Source organism: Podarcis erhardii (genome assembly GCF_964252035.2).
Source record: "Podarcis erhardii genome assembly, chromosome: 15".
NCBI lineage: Eukaryota > Metazoa > Chordata > Lepidosauria > Squamata > Lacertidae > Podarcis > Podarcis erhardii.
The window spans coordinates 36483086-36498276 of NC_138505.1; the positions used below are offsets into that span (position 1 = coordinate 36483086).

Sequence of the window (15191 nt, forward strand, 5' to 3'; positions counted from 1 at the left end):
GAATCTGTCAATTCCATGGGGGTCCTTTACCTGAAATAAAACCAGCAGAGAGAGGCAACACAACAGGGACAACAAATTCTCCATAGTTCCTGTCCTGGAAGTGAAAACCAAAGCAAACTCTCCAGTGAGTTCTCCTCGGTTCACAAAACATTAACTCTCTGCACAGGTTTGTATTCTTTTCGGAGGGGCATTTTCCAGGCAGGATCAAATAAAATAATCCATTCGCAGGAGAAGAGGTGATCCCTTGCCGATGCCCAACAACAAATGCTTTTTTTTTTTTCCTTTGAAGGTGGAATACTTCAGTGGCTGGTAAATTAAATTCCAAAGAACTGAGCAAGGATGAATAGTTTAAGTGAAATCGGTACCATCCCGTGGAAAGAATCTGGAAAGTTACACGTGCAGGTTTCTGCCCACAGATCTTATTCCCAAGCGTCGTCTTCTGCCTTCCACACCCTTTTTTAGAAATATCTTGTTTCTGTCTGAAGCCAGTGGGTGAGGACTGGGCTGATCAATAATGAAGGAGCTCCATTCTGATTATCCACCAGGCTCTCAGTTCTTCCTCTTTCCCACAGAAACTGGGCTGGACTGAGTTGCTCTCTTCCCGTACAAACTGGGTGGCTGAAGTTTACACCTCCATCCCAGTCCTCTTTGGGTGGAGAGAAAGTCAAAATGATGTCATGCTTTCTGCTCAAACTTTGTCCCATTTGGGTACTCTGTTTCTATATCGCATTACCAGCCAGCCTCTTTTGCTGGGTCCTAACACCAGCCAGTCAGAAGGAAAGGGGGAGTTGTTGGAAGAGGAGGTAGCTCAAAAAGAAAAAAAGAAAAAGTTAAACAGATGCCATGTGAGAAGGACAAAGCGAGTGCAAATAATAATTTAAATCTGTGTGAACCACAGTTTAGGTTTCTGTGTGTGAGAGAGATAGCAAACAGGAGTTTTTGTTACAATGCTATGCAAGCTTAATAGGGATGAGCAAATCTGCCAGTTGTTCTCCATTTCTCATTCTTCCAATCTTAAATTCTGATTTCCATATCAGTTTGGGTTTTTTCAAGTCCTCACAAAAATTCAGCAGCACTTTAGCGACCATTTCTCTTAACATACACATTTTTGTGTGCAATTTTGTCAAATATGCACACATTTGGCAAAGCAATTTCTCCTGATATAATGCATTTTTGCATTCTGTTTTCACTAATATATGCATTTTGATGCACCTTTCAACCCAATATATGCACTTCTGTGGACATTACTTGGCTGGACAACGGCACTGCAAAATTCAGAGAAGGGAAGAGTTTGAAGAACAGCTGGGTTTCCATTCATGAACTGCAGATTAAGGTAAAGGTAAAGGGACCCCTGACCATTAGGTCCAGTCGTGACCGACTCTGGGGTTGCGGCGCTCATCTCGCTTTATTGGCCGAGGGAGCTGGCGTACAGCTTCCGGGTCATGCGGCGAGCATGACTAAGCCGCTTCTGGTGAACCAGAGCAGCACACAGAAACACCGTTTACCTTCCCGCCGGAGTGGTACCTATTTATATACTTGCACTTTGACGTGCTTTTGAACTGCTAGGTTGGCAGGAGCAGGGACTGAGCAATGGGAGATCACCCCATTGCGGGGATTCGAACTGCCGACCTTCTGATCAGCAAGTCCTAGGCTTTGTGGTTTAACGCACAGCGCCACCTGCATCCCTGAACTGCAGATTACATAGCCCTTAAATGCAAAGTGAATGGAACTTCTCCCCCATCCCTCCTTGGAAATAAGAGCCGTTGAACTCAATGAGACACATTTCTTAGAAAACACGCAGGAAGCCAGCCATAAATCCTCCAACTGCTTACTATCCACCAGGGACAGTCCCCATTTCACGGTCCCTGCTCCTGAAACTCTCTCCCAGTTTCATTTGAATTTTACATCTTGAAAAACCATGTTAGTGCACACACACATTATCAGGGCTGGAGAACAATCTGGAGCAAGTTGGAAGCCAGCAGCTCTGGGTCAGTTGAGGGCGAAAGAGTGATCAGGATCAGAGATGCCAGAAATTAGGAACAGAGAACAAGCCAGGACAAAACAGAACACTGGAAGCTGCCTTATCCTTTGCCTGACGCCTGGTCCATCTGGCTCAATCTTATCTACTTGGCCTGGCAGTGACTTTGCAGGATATCAGACAGGGGCCTCTCCCATCGCTACCTGGAGATCCCAGCGTTTGAACATGGGGTGCTCTGCCCACAAAGCAGATGCTGTACCACTGATGCATAGTCCATCCCTTAATACAAAGCTGCCCTTCTAACCGTAGAGCTGCCATATTTTGAAGAGCAAAAAATAGGGCACATTTGCCAGGACACATCTGTAGGTGGGCTGGGGGGGGGGGACACGAAGTAAAATAGTAGCAGTAAAAGATAAAAGGTGCATTCAAATATGTAACTATGGTAATTAAAAATGAGAATGACATACCCTCCAACATTTTGTGAGAAAAATTTGGGGCATCCCCCACCATCACCATCCTCCTTCTCTGTCATTCACCCCCTCCCTGCCGCTGACCCCTTCCTCACCTACCTGCTCACCCCCTCCTTCCCTCCTCTCTCTTACCTTTGCTGCCTTCAGCCTCCTGCTCACAAGTAATAATAATAATAATAATTTTATTATTTATACCCCACCCATCTGACTGGGTTTGCCCAGCCACTCTGGGCAGCTTACAACATATCTAAAAACATCAATCCTCAAAAACTTCCCTAAACAGGGCTTCCTTCAGGTGTCTTCTAAAAGTCAGATAGTTGTTTATTTCCTTGACGTCTGAACAGCGGCGGAGGAAGCCTCTTGGGCACCTGGGGTGAACCGCCCAGAGGGATGGGGCGAATCACCCATTGGGGCGGGGCGCGGCCTGCGGCACCCATACAGATGGCACGGGGCACGCCGTGGGGCCTCAGCCACCCTACAGCTGGGGGGGAGGCAGTGGACGGACCGCGTGGAGCCTTCAGGCACCAGAGATGTGTAATCCGGGGCCCGTGGTAAGTGCTGCCTGCCATTTTGTCACCCCCCTCAGTAGGAACACCCGGCTTTGGTCACACCTACTGCACCCCCGTTGCTAAAGGGATGGTGTACCACAGGGAGGGTGCCACCACCGAGAAGCTACATCTCCAGATGATGCAGGGTTGAGCAGCCCTGGGAAGGCCACGCCAGACCTGGGGGCCACCGAAAACAACTTGAGGCCTAGAGAGGCCCCAGGAAGGCTGCACAAAGCCACACCACCACCAGAGATGCCACAAGGGTGGTGATTTTACCTCTGAAAAAGAGGATATGTCTGGGGAAACCAGGACGTATGACAACCCTATTCTACCGGGTCAGACCATTGGTCCACATAGCTGAGTACTCTCTACACCAGAGCTTTCCAAACTGTGTGTCGTGACACAGTGTGTAGCTGTGTCGCGCGAACGCTCTCCGCGCTTCTCCCAGGCCTGGAAAGGAGTTCGTTTAATCTCTGGTTTGCTAGTAAAACTGAATTACTGTGTCACGAAATGATACATGTCCTAAAAAGGGTGTCACCGACATGAAAAGTTTGGAAAGCTCTGGTCTACACAGACTGGCAGTGGTGCGCAGAGGTTTTAGACAGGGATCTCTCCTAGCCCTACCCAGAGATGCCCAGCGATGGTACCTGGGACCAGCCACATGCAAACCAGAAGCTTCCAGTAAACAGAGTGACACAATAGTGACAAAACTGCTCTGGAAATTGTAGATCTGTGAGTGGGGAAGAGGGTGTCCTAACAACTCTCGGCACCTTTAAACTACAATTCCCATGATTCCTGGGGGAAGCCTTGACTGTACACAGTGATATATCTGTTTTAAACGTGTAGCGCTGATGGGACCTAAAACAATAAAAAAATTGATCAGAAAACCAAACACAAGCCTGCACCTGAACAACAGGACTCTTCCTGTCCATGGGGTTTTCCCCAGTGTTGGCTCTGACCTGCTACACACACACACACACACACACACACACACACACACCCAGCACATCTCCCTTTTCCTTTATGACACCAACCAGCAACTCAGTGCTGACCATACCTGGGGGGAAACGGTCTGGCAAAACCTAACAGCAGCAAACCTAATAGCAGCTATTAGGTAAACGCAGCAAACCTGTGCAGAAATATGTATTTGCATGCACACACATCAACGCAAACAACACACAGAAGTTTGCATGTGATGCAAAATAGCATATAAAATTGTGTATATATTGCCCTTGGCAAATTTTCCGGAGGACTTTGAAACTCTGCACACTGGTGCAGAAATGTGGCAAAAACTGGACTGGCTATTGCAAAAAAAAAATTAAAAAAAATGAAAAACTGAGTAAAACTGAAATTGTCGGATCTGTCCACCCCTAGCTGGCTTGCCCCTCTGCAGCTAGAAGGGTGTTGCAAACCTTTGCACTCAATACCTTATAAGAAAAATGTCTTTAGGAGGGGGACATCTTGGGCAGAGAGCTATTCCCCACTTACAATTTCCCTGTTCCAAATGGCTCATCCCAGTTGCTCCCCCTCCCCATATATTCAAGCGCAGAGGGTGGGGTTAAGCGCTGGCACTGTTAGCTCCACTTCACTCAAAATGAACCCCTCCCCTTTAAGACAGAACAGCCTAGGGGGGCCCTTGCATGTATTTACCTGACTATGCCGCTCTGCTACCTGTGTTTGTGCAAAGCATGTGCTTAAACCCTTAATTAAATTGCTAAGAAGAACCCTTTCAGAGTAAAAATAAATCCATACACGTCGTTGACTGTCCAACTGCTCCATCATCAGGAGGGGAAAAAGAACTGCAGCTTAAGGAAGGAGGATAAAAAGCACAACAGAAAGTTGTGCTTTATTTTGTTTTCGATTGCTGGAAGGAAAGAGGCCTCTTAAGGAAAACCAGAAGCATGCAGAGAAGCAGCAAAAGGGTGGAAAGGAAGCAAAACAGCAGTGCTGAAGGAGCTGGCGGCAAGCTAGAGCCCAGAGAACATCTAAGCCACAGTAATATATATGTTATATGTTTCTCTCCAAGTTGTAATGAAAGGAAGCGGACCGACTTAACACAAAACAACAACATATGGTGAGGGGGCTACAGTGGTTTCACTCCAGCTTGGCAAGGAGACTCCAGAAGTTGAGGCTAGAGCCGGCCCTACCATCAGACACAGCAAGGCAATTGCCTCAGGCGATTGCCTGCTGGTGTCACAGTCCAGTTCATGGGTGATCGAAGTCCCAGATGGGGACATCGGGACTGGGGGCAAGATGGCGGGGTGGGAGCAGGAACAGGAATCAGGAATCAGGAAGCCAAGGGTCCGAGGGCCGGGAGTCAAGAAGCCAAGGGTCCAAGGGTCAGGAAGCAAGGAGTCACGAAGTCAGGGATCGGGGCCCAAGGATCAAGAAGGAAGGAGTCAAATGCAGCAAGGCAGGGAACATATTGCTGTGGCAAAGAGCAGAAGGGAAAATGCTGACCTTATATCCCTTCCCGGCTCTTGCCACCAGGTGCTTTGAGTTACCAGTCAGTCTCACCTGTGTGGCAGCACCTTGCCTCTTCAAAAGGCCCCAGTCCTGCAAAGTCCTATTGGTCACAGGGCCTGGCTCCTGCACGCACACCTGACAGCTGGGATCCAGAGGCTGCAGGTCCCACCACATTGCTCACCTGCCACTGCCAAAGTGAGGAGAAACAGCAGCAGTGGCGTAGTGTGGAGGGGCTGGGGGGCATGGCACATTTTTTTGAGGGGGAGCAACCAGGTGCAACCAGGCGCCCCCACAACTGGCTCCCTCATCGGAGCCTGGCTCCGCCGCATGAGGGAGCTGCAGAGACAGCTTCCTTGGGGGGTGGCCTAATGCCGCCAGCTGCAGCTCCACCCCTAGAGGGTCAAGCCTGACCCTAGGGGCAAAGAGAAGAGAGTCAGACCCCCTTCCCTGGTCCTCTCCTCGCCTGGGCTGCAGTGTGCTTCCTTGTGCCTGGCTGCAGCTCTGCTCCCGGGTCAGATCTGACCCGGGGGCTAAGAGAAGGAGGACAATTGGGGGCAGCTTCCCAGCCCCTCTCCTCGCCTGGACTGTGGCATGCGAGTGCACCCCCCAATGCCGCTTTGCAAGGTGAAAAGCACACCAAGAACTCAGGCCAATATAAGTTTCAGTAGTGAGAGTGGTCCCTACTCGCAAATCAATAATCAATTGTAACAAAAACTAATCCATTCAAAAGTATGTAATCTGACAAGGGTTACAAACTCAAACAGAGATTACAAACTCAAACTCAAAAGGATATGTATAACACAATAATTCGTTACAGAATTAGAGTTAAGAGTTTATGAGTAGAGATAAGTTCGTGTTAGTCCAGAGTCAGATTCGACGTGAAGGTCTTAGTTTCAATCATTGAGCAGAAGTCAGAAATCAATATATGGATCAGAAACCAAGACAGGGCCCTGTTTCGATGTATTCACCTTCATCAGCTAATTTTTAAAGGATCGGGTAAGTCTGAAGAATTCATATAAATATATCCTGTTGCTTTTGAATGGATTAGTTTTTGTTACAATTGATTATTGATTGGCGAGTAGGGACCACTCCCACTACTGAAACTTATATTGGCCTGAGTTCTTGGTGTGCTTTTTTCTGGGTACAGTGGTGCCTCGCAAGACGAAAATAATCCGTTCCGCGAGTCTCTTCGTCTAGCGGTTTTTTCGTCTTGCGAAGCAACCCTATTAGCGGATTAGCGCTATTAGCGGTTTAGCGGCTTAGCGGCTATTAAAGGCTTAGCGGCTTAGCGGCTAAAAGGCTATTAGTGGCTTAGTGGCTTAGAAAAAGGGGGGGAAGCAAGCCCATAGGGAAATTTGTCTTGCGAAGCGCATTGAAAAACGGAAAACCCTTTCGTCTAGCGGGTTTTTCGTCTTGCGAGGCATTCGTCTTGCGGGGCACCACTGTATATTTAATAACAAGAACTCCAACTTATTTAGCTTTGCAAGGTGAGCCACAGGGTGCTCCCGTCACACCCCACACCCTACCCCAGTGGCAGTGACACTGGCTCTGGCAAGCAGGGGCAGGGAAAGGGGGGTGCAGTGGGGGTGGCTCACCCCAGGTGCCACCACTGAGGGCGGTGACAAAATGCTGGGTGGCACTCACCACAAGGCCTGCAGCATGCCCGAGCCAAATGTCTCTCCTGGGAGTGACACGGTGGCTTGGGCACCCACAGACTCCATGCTGCCCCAAATGGTTTGCCCGCCACCTCCCCCTCAGCTGTAGGGTGGCTGAGTGGAATGAGACAGGCAGACTCCTCGGAGGCCCTGCGGAGGATCTTGCCCTGGCTTGCCCCACCCCTGCGTGTGGCTGGCCCCGCCCCTGGGCACACCCCAGGTGCCCAATCGGCTTGCTCTGCTGCTGCTGGCAAGCTCTCACTGCTGCCATTGGTTCTCCTCACTTATCCAGCGATGGGAGGGATGGGATGGGCCTGCGGTGTTGCGCCGGTGCCTCTCATCCCCACCATAGCTGTCAACTTTTCCCTTTTCTTGTGAGGAATCCTATTCGGAATAAGGGAATTTTCCTTTAAAGAAGGGAAACGTTGACAGCTATGATCCCCACTTCCATCACGGAAGGGAGGAGTAGCAGTAGCAGAACCCCAGCTTTGGCAGCAGGTGGAGGTGGCAACTTCCTTTTACGCCTCAGATGGCAAAACAAGCCTCTGGGTCAGAGCATTAATTCTGCATAGACTTTTTAAAAAGGAATTCTCAAACTGCTGCTGAAATGCTGAGAACTGAACTTAAGACTGGAAAACGAGGAAACTGAGAGAAAATTGGCCAATTTGCCTATCCCAAATGATTGCACCCTTTTTCTTTGCTAACTCTTCCTCGTCCCTGCTCTTCCTTGGCCTAGAAGCCCACCATGGCTATTTGCAGCTCTTTGAGTGAAATATTGGCCACCTAACTCACAGCACAGGGATGCGGGTGGCACTGTGGGTTAAACCAAAGAGCTTAGGACTTGCTGATCAGAAGGTCGGCGGTTCGAATCCCTGCAACGGGGTGCGCTACCGTTGCTCAGTCCCTGCTCCTGCCAACCTAGCAGTTCGAAAGCACGTCAAAGTGCAAGTAGATAAATAGGTACCACTCTGGCGGGAAGGTAAACGGTGTTTCCGTGCGCTGCTCTGGTTTGCCAGAAGCGGCTTAGTCATGCTGGCCACATGACCCGGAAGCTGTATGCCGGCTCCCTCGGCCAATAAAGTGAGATGAGCTCTGCAACCCCAGAGTCGGTGTGATGGCCTGGGAATCCAATTCAGAGGCTGAACCGGAGGAACCCCAGCCTGCACAGGAGTCCCCGCCTCCAGGGCTGGCTGAGCTGGGGCAGGGCCTTGGATCTGAAGCGCCTGCACCTGTGCCGGATCCTCAGGAGCAGGCACTAGGTGAATCCACTCTGGCTCCAGAGGTGATTGAGGACACAGTGCCTACAGGTGCGCCTCTCCCAGCCCTGTCAGGGGAAGGTGAGTCTCCCCCTGGGTCCAGTACCCCTCCAGCCTCTCCTGAGCTGCAGAGGCTCAGAGCAGAGAGGCGAAGGGAACTGGTTTCTCCCAGGAGGAGTGCTCGCCTTAAGGCCAGGAGAGGCGGGTCTCCTGGGGGCCGGGCTGACTGGCCTCAGAGAAGATAAAGGCCAGTCAGCCCGGCCCCAGCTTGTGGGAGCAATGTCACTGAATACCTGCTTCTGCCAGGACCCAGACCTTTCCTCCAGAGTTCCCATCCCAGTCTGGCTTCCTGCTTTGGACCCCGCCTCGCTCTTTGTGAACTGTTTCCAGAGTCGTGACCCAGGACCGGACTTTGACCACGCCAACGGTAACCTTCCCCCCGGGACCAGCACAGTCGGTCCCGACTGTAATGGTCAGGGGTCCCTTTATCTTTACCTTTAACTCACAGCACCCTTAACAAACTGCAATTACCACGTGCAGAAGCGTCCTTAAGGCACATGACTTCCCTCACAAAATCTGAGGAACTCACCGAGCTGCAATTCCCAGTGCCCTTAACAAGCCAGAGTTCTCGGGATTCTTCAGAGGAAGCCCTGTGCTTCAAATGCAAAGTGTGGGTGTGAAATTTCTGCAAGTAAATCAGGATGAAATCTGAATAAACAGGTCATCTGGAAGAGGCCAAAAACATTCAGAAGGGTACCAGGTTGGAAAAGTCTGTCCTGGACATCTTTAGCTCTGGAGCTTCCTCCATGGGTTGATCACAAAATCATATTAAAACGTGTGTGTGTGTGTGAGAGAGAGAGAGAGAGAGAGAGAGAGAGAGAGAGAGATGGGTGCAAGGGAAGAAATGTTGCTTTGTATGTGTGACAGAGTCTTTCTTTTTTAAAATTAAACATATGGCTGATGAGCTAACACAATGAAACTTGATAGCTTGGTTTCAGAACTCTATTTCACACCGGATGCCTTCCAAGAGATTTTAGCACTGTGAATGCCAGAAAATTAGCTAATTGTCATAAGCTGACAAAAGGCACTCCAGGAAAAGAATGAGAACCCAAAGTGAAAAATTCTCTTTTTTTCTGATTGCTTAAAAGGGAGGCTACAGAAATGACGGGGGTTGTATTCCATGCCATGGGTGGAGGAGTTTGTACTGCAGTTTTCTTAATACTGTTTTTATTGGAATTGCCTTCCTCTTGGTAATGCTGTCCAGGTCAGCTGAATCCATCTGTGCCATTCAAAGGGTCCCTAGTTTCCAGGGACAGAAGACTTCCTGGTTTCTGATTTGATCCCAGTATGTCCCACTTTTCCTTAGGACATCGCTATTTTCATCAGAGGGTATGGAGTTATGCAACCCCCAAGCCAAGGAGATTATACAACCTCTAGAAGACACCTGAAGACTTCCCTGTATAAGGAAGTTTTTTAATGTTGAATGTTTTATTATATTTTAAGCCACTGAAATGTCACCAAAAGGGCAGAGACAGGCAGAACGAGGTGTTTGCAGACTTTTTCAATGGGTTTCTATTATTATTATTATTATTATTATTATTATTATTATTATTATTATTTCACTGATTTGCACGGTGCCTCAGAATGTAACCCCCACATAAACAGGTTGTTGCCTGCATTTATTGTCTTTATCCTGTGAACCAGCCTGAGATTTTTTGATGAAGGGCAGTATGTAAATCTAATAGATGATAATAATTGAAATATTCTACCAAAATCACAGGCGAGCTCAATATATTACAAATCCTTTGCAATTCTAGCTGTTAAGTTTCATTACAAATGACCTAATATCTTCGATGGCTTTGAAATCTAAAGGAGAATGGATAAAAAGTACTCCAAATGTATTTCTAAATAAGTAATGGAGATTATTAATGAGTAAAATACAGCTGATCCCAGTAGGAAAAAGCTCCCAAAAAACCCCACACAATTGATGTGAGTTATAGCTTTAATGTTTCGTCTTCTGGCTTAAACTATAGGCCTCTGGGGAAGTTAAAATCCTTGTTGCTTTTACTTAATTTCTGTTGGCAGAATCATTCCAAAATAATAATAGCAATAATAGAAAATCAGAAGAAGAAAGAATTGAATCTAGGCAGAAAAATAAGTTCCCAATCCTATGCGTGTTCATGCAGAAGTAAGTCCGTGTTCATTGTGGCTTACTCTCTAAGTAAGTGTGTTCAGAGTTGCAACTCCAGGCTGAACTCCCATTTCCTGGGAGGAAATCCCATGGCTATCAGTCTTAGGTAAAGGTAAAGGGACCCCTGACCATTAGGTCCAGTTGTGACCAGCTCTGGGGTTGCGGTGCTCATCTCGCTTTATTGGCCAAGGGAGCCAGCGTGCAGCTTCTGGGTCATGTGGCCAGCATGACTAAGCCACTTCTGGCAAACCAGAGCATCACATGGAAACACCGTTTACCTTCCCGCCGGAGCGGTACCTATTTATCTACTTGCACTTTGACGTGCTTTCAAACTGCCAGGTTGGCAGGAGCAGGGACTCACCCCGTCTCAGGGATTCGAACCTCCGACCTTCTGATCAGCAAGTCCTAGGCTCTGTGGTTTAACCCACAGCGCTACCCACGTCCCATGGCTATCAGTCTTACTTCTGGATAAATATGCATAGCACTGGGTGATAAGCCTGAAGTCATAGATGAACATACCTCTGAACTCAGGGGGTCTACCTCTGAGTAAATCAGAAGATTAGGTGGCACATTCTGTTGTCCAGTGGAAGAGAGGCATGTTTGCATCGTCACTCAAGCTTATGCAGATCTACTCAGAAGTAAGCCCCATTGCATTCAGTGTGGCTTACTCCTAGGAAAGGGCAGTTGGACTGCAGCCTGAAGTGGTCGGCTGCTGTTCAGTGCAATCAGAAATCCCCTAGAGTTCAGCAGGGCTTACTTGCAGGCAGCGACGGAGGAAGCTGCTCGGGTACCTGGGGCGGCGCACCCAGGGGTGGGGCGAGCCACCCATAGGGGCATGGCGCAATGTGGGGCCTCTGGAGTCAGCCTGCCTCCTCCCACTCAGCCACCCTACAGCTGGGGGGAGGGCAGCAGGCAGACCATATTGGTGTTTCACAACTTTGACCTGTTGCAGGACCTTAGTCAGACCTTAGCAGAGCATATGCAGAGTTCCAGAAAGCAATCAGTTGCAGGCAGGATGGACAAAGCAGGAACAAGACGCTGCTACTAGTAACTTGGTTACTTAGAAGTGTCTATTATTTATGGCAGACTGTACAAGTTACTATATACAAGAACAGATACGGATCTTAACTAGCTCTCTCTTAACAAACTCCAAACGATTCTCAGAACATCACACTGACCAACAAAACTATCCAGTCAGTTAGGTCATAAGTTGTAGTAGTAGTAGTAGTGGTAGTAATAATAATATGTTGTTATTATTATTATTATTATTAATAATAATAATAATAATAATAATATCCCGCCCATCTGGCTGGGTCTCCCCAGCCACCCTGGGCAGCTTCCAACAAAGTATTAAAATACAGTGGTCTGTTAAACATTAAAAGCTCGGTCCACTATACCTGAAGGAGCGTCTCCACCCCCATCGTTCTGCCCGGACACTGAGGTCCAGCGCCGAGGGCCTTCTGGTGGTTCCCTCACTGCGAGAAGCCAAGTTACAGGGAACCAGGCAGAGGGCCTTCTCGGTGGTGGTGCCCTCCCCGTGGAACGCCCTTCCCCCAGATGTCAAAGAGAACAACAACTACCAGCCTTTCAGAAGACATCTGAAGGCAGCCCTGTATAGGGAAGCTGGAAACAGCCCAGAGTGGCTGGGGAAGCCCAGCCCAGATGGGCTGGGTATAAATAATAAATTATTATTATTATTATTATTATTATTATTATTATTATTATTATTATTATTATTATCATTCACTGTGTTTTTGCTATGCTCACTTTCACCTCTGCTTGTGGCTTCTAGAAGGTTGCCCAGAAAGGAATGTGGCCCTCAGGCTGAAAAGCTTTCCCTACCCATTGGGTAAAAAATAAAGAGGGTCCCTAGGAAAGAAGGATTGTTGAGAGCTTCAAAAGCTACTAAAGACTGGAGAGGCCATTTCTTCCTCTGCATCTGCTCAGCCTACCCAACCCCCTTCTCCTCAAATCCTCTCTTGGAGACATGCTGGGAACTTAAATCACTTGCCCTTTTATCCACATCCATGGAATAGCACCACGCCCATTTGCTTGCTGTCTGTGACACAACACACTGCAGGGCTCATGTGCCCTTTGCCCAAGGGAAACAAAACCTCAGAGGTCCGCTATTTGGTTTCAAAACATACACAGGGACTTCCTGCTGGTTTCACAGCAAGGGGCGATGCGTTTAAGCACAAACATTGCAATAAGCGATGGATTTAAAAGGAAGGGCAGGCAGAAACAGCTGTTAGTCATACAGTTGTCTCAGCATCACTGACAACCACGTTAACGCCTCGTTTTCGTAACCTGCAGAACCCTTTTCCCGGCACAGAAAGAAGAAAATCCAGCAAGTCAGAATCACAGGAAGAGATCTCTTCCAGCATCAGCATCTCACTTCAGAATGAGATGGGGTGTGACCTAAGAAGAAATGGGTGTGGCCTAGAGGAATGCTGGAGAGTCAGATTACAAGGCCTCACAGCTAGAAGTTCCCAGTTTCTGGTGCCTTAAAAAAAACCCAAAGCCTTTGACATTAATATTCTAGTCTAGTCAATGTGGAGGTTTCACCGCCTGTTCCATTTTGAGCGATGGTCTCATCAATGCAGAGGTGAGGCTTCAGCAGTACTCTGGACAGCTCCATACAGGGCTTAAGCTGAAGACTCCATAAGAGCAGAGTGTGGATGTTGCTTCAGCAGCAATCATCCTCAGGCTGAAATTTCAACAAGAGCTGCAGCTGTATCTCAGTTGCTATCTGAGCAACTCACCTTCAGGAGCTGTTGACTCCAACCAAGTGGGAGATACTGTGGTTCCACTAGGACAGAGTTTGCAAAAGCATTCCTATCTTCCCTGACCATTGACCAGTCTTGTCTGGGCTGATGGGAGTTGCAGTTCACCAGCATCTGAAGGATCAGAGGTTCCCCACACATGCAGTAGAGCTTCTGAATTGGAATCCTCAAAGTCCTCTGTACATCTCGAGCTTTCTCCTTAGGGTAATTACCTCTCCAAATGCCCAGCCTCATCCCCTGAAGTCATCTGACCCCAGACTCATAGTGCTACCCTACCATGTTCAAAATAACATATCACAATGGTGGGCAAACTAATTAGATCTGCAAGGGCTTCTGAAGTCGTGTTCTTTTAGTAGTTGCCAAAACAAGTCATAGTGGAAGAAATTAAGTTTTGGGGGGAAATCCAACTGTGGATTTTTGTGTGAAGGGGCTGTGAAGTCTCAGTTCAGTTGTACAAATCCCTGGGTTGAGCATGTACTCAGAGACATCATGCTGCTTAATTCTATGTGTTTGTCTGCCCCCCATTCTGCGCCTGGCTCAGATTGGGTGGCCTTGAGGGGGCTTTTGCACAAAGCAAAATAAATCTCACAAGACCAAAGCCTGCTCCACATAGCCTATCCCTTTCCCCTATCCTATTTTGGTTTTTCCCCAAAAATATATTTTATTCATTTTATGACACAAATAAACAACATAAACAGAAAAACAAACAATACAAACAAATTCTTGTCTTATCCTCATTTTTTCTAAACATTGTTAGGTGAGCTTCCCCAAGTCCCCCCTATCTGATTTTCATTTCACCTCATCTTTAGCAGTTTAAATATATCATAATTTTTAACCATTTTTTTATCACACTTACTTTTATCATAAAAATCTTCATATTTTATCCCTTACAAGTAATACTATTTTAAAATGCACTATCTTCTACTTCTAACCCTACAGCCTATATCCACTTCCAAAGCTATTCTAAGATTTAAATATTAACACATTTTTTTCAAATATTCTTTAAACTTCTTCCAATCTTCTTCCACCGTCTCTTCTCTCTGGTCTCGGAGTCTCCCAGTCAGTTTGGCAAGTTCCATATAGTCCATCATCTTCATCTGCCATTCTTCAATAGGTGGTAAATCTTGTTTCTTCCAATTCTTCGCTAGTAATATTCTCGTAGCTGTTGTGACATACAGTCCTCTATACTATTTTGAGGGCTGTTGGATCATAGGAAGCAATCTGAAGCCTATCAGGAGCCAGGGAACTGGGAATCAGTGCCAAAAAGCAAGACCAGAAACACAAACCATACCAAAGCTAAGGATCAATGGGATGGGAAGTTTTCTTATACTGCTCATAGGCGCCGACTCCATGGGGCCTGAGGGGGCCCGAGCCCCCTCAAAAATTCGTTTGGGGGGGCGGAGAAAATTAAGAAATTTTCTTAATTTTATTTAAGAAAATTATTAGTTATATTATGCTTTGTAAAATCACAAAATTATGTTGGTATTTTTTATTTTCCTTGTTTGACGATAGTTACCTTTTAAAATACATTCAGTAATGAGTTAAAACAAATAATTATTACGGTAGTAAAAGAGGCGGCGCGAGTAGTTTTGCTCGGTGCGTGCGACTGGCCCAGCCCCTCTTTCCTTTTCCTCTCTTCTGCTCTCCCGCCGGGCGCCTGAGGGAGAGTTACTTAGCGGTTCTGAGGAGCCGCTGTTGTTTCGGCAGGGGAAAAACCGCCGCCCGCGAACCGCCGAGCTCCCTCTCTCTTTCCAGCCTCTCTCTCTCTCTCTCTCTCTCTCTCTCTCTCTCTCTCTCTGGCCAAGGAGGAGAAGAAGCCCTTCAGCCAGTCTATGGCCGAGTGG

General features: G+C 47.6%; 1 protein-coding gene across 2 annotated transcripts in view; it reads right to left on the bottom strand.

Annotated features, from left to right (window-relative positions):
• Positions 1-1228, bottom strand: part of ADGRD1 (adhesion G protein-coupled receptor D1) — a 270737-nt gene extending 269509 nt beyond the window's left edge. Inside the window, exon 1 of one of the 2 annotated variants that reach the window (XM_081842242.1) lies at positions 31-1228. In XM_081842242.1, the coding sequence (XP_081698368.1) occupies positions 31-84 (54 nt within the window). In that variant the 5' untranslated portion in view covers positions 85-1228. The remainder of the gene's footprint in view (positions 1-30) is intronic. The other variant, XM_081842243.1, reaches the window with a different exon arrangement.
• Positions 1229-15191: the final 13963 nt, after the last annotated feature.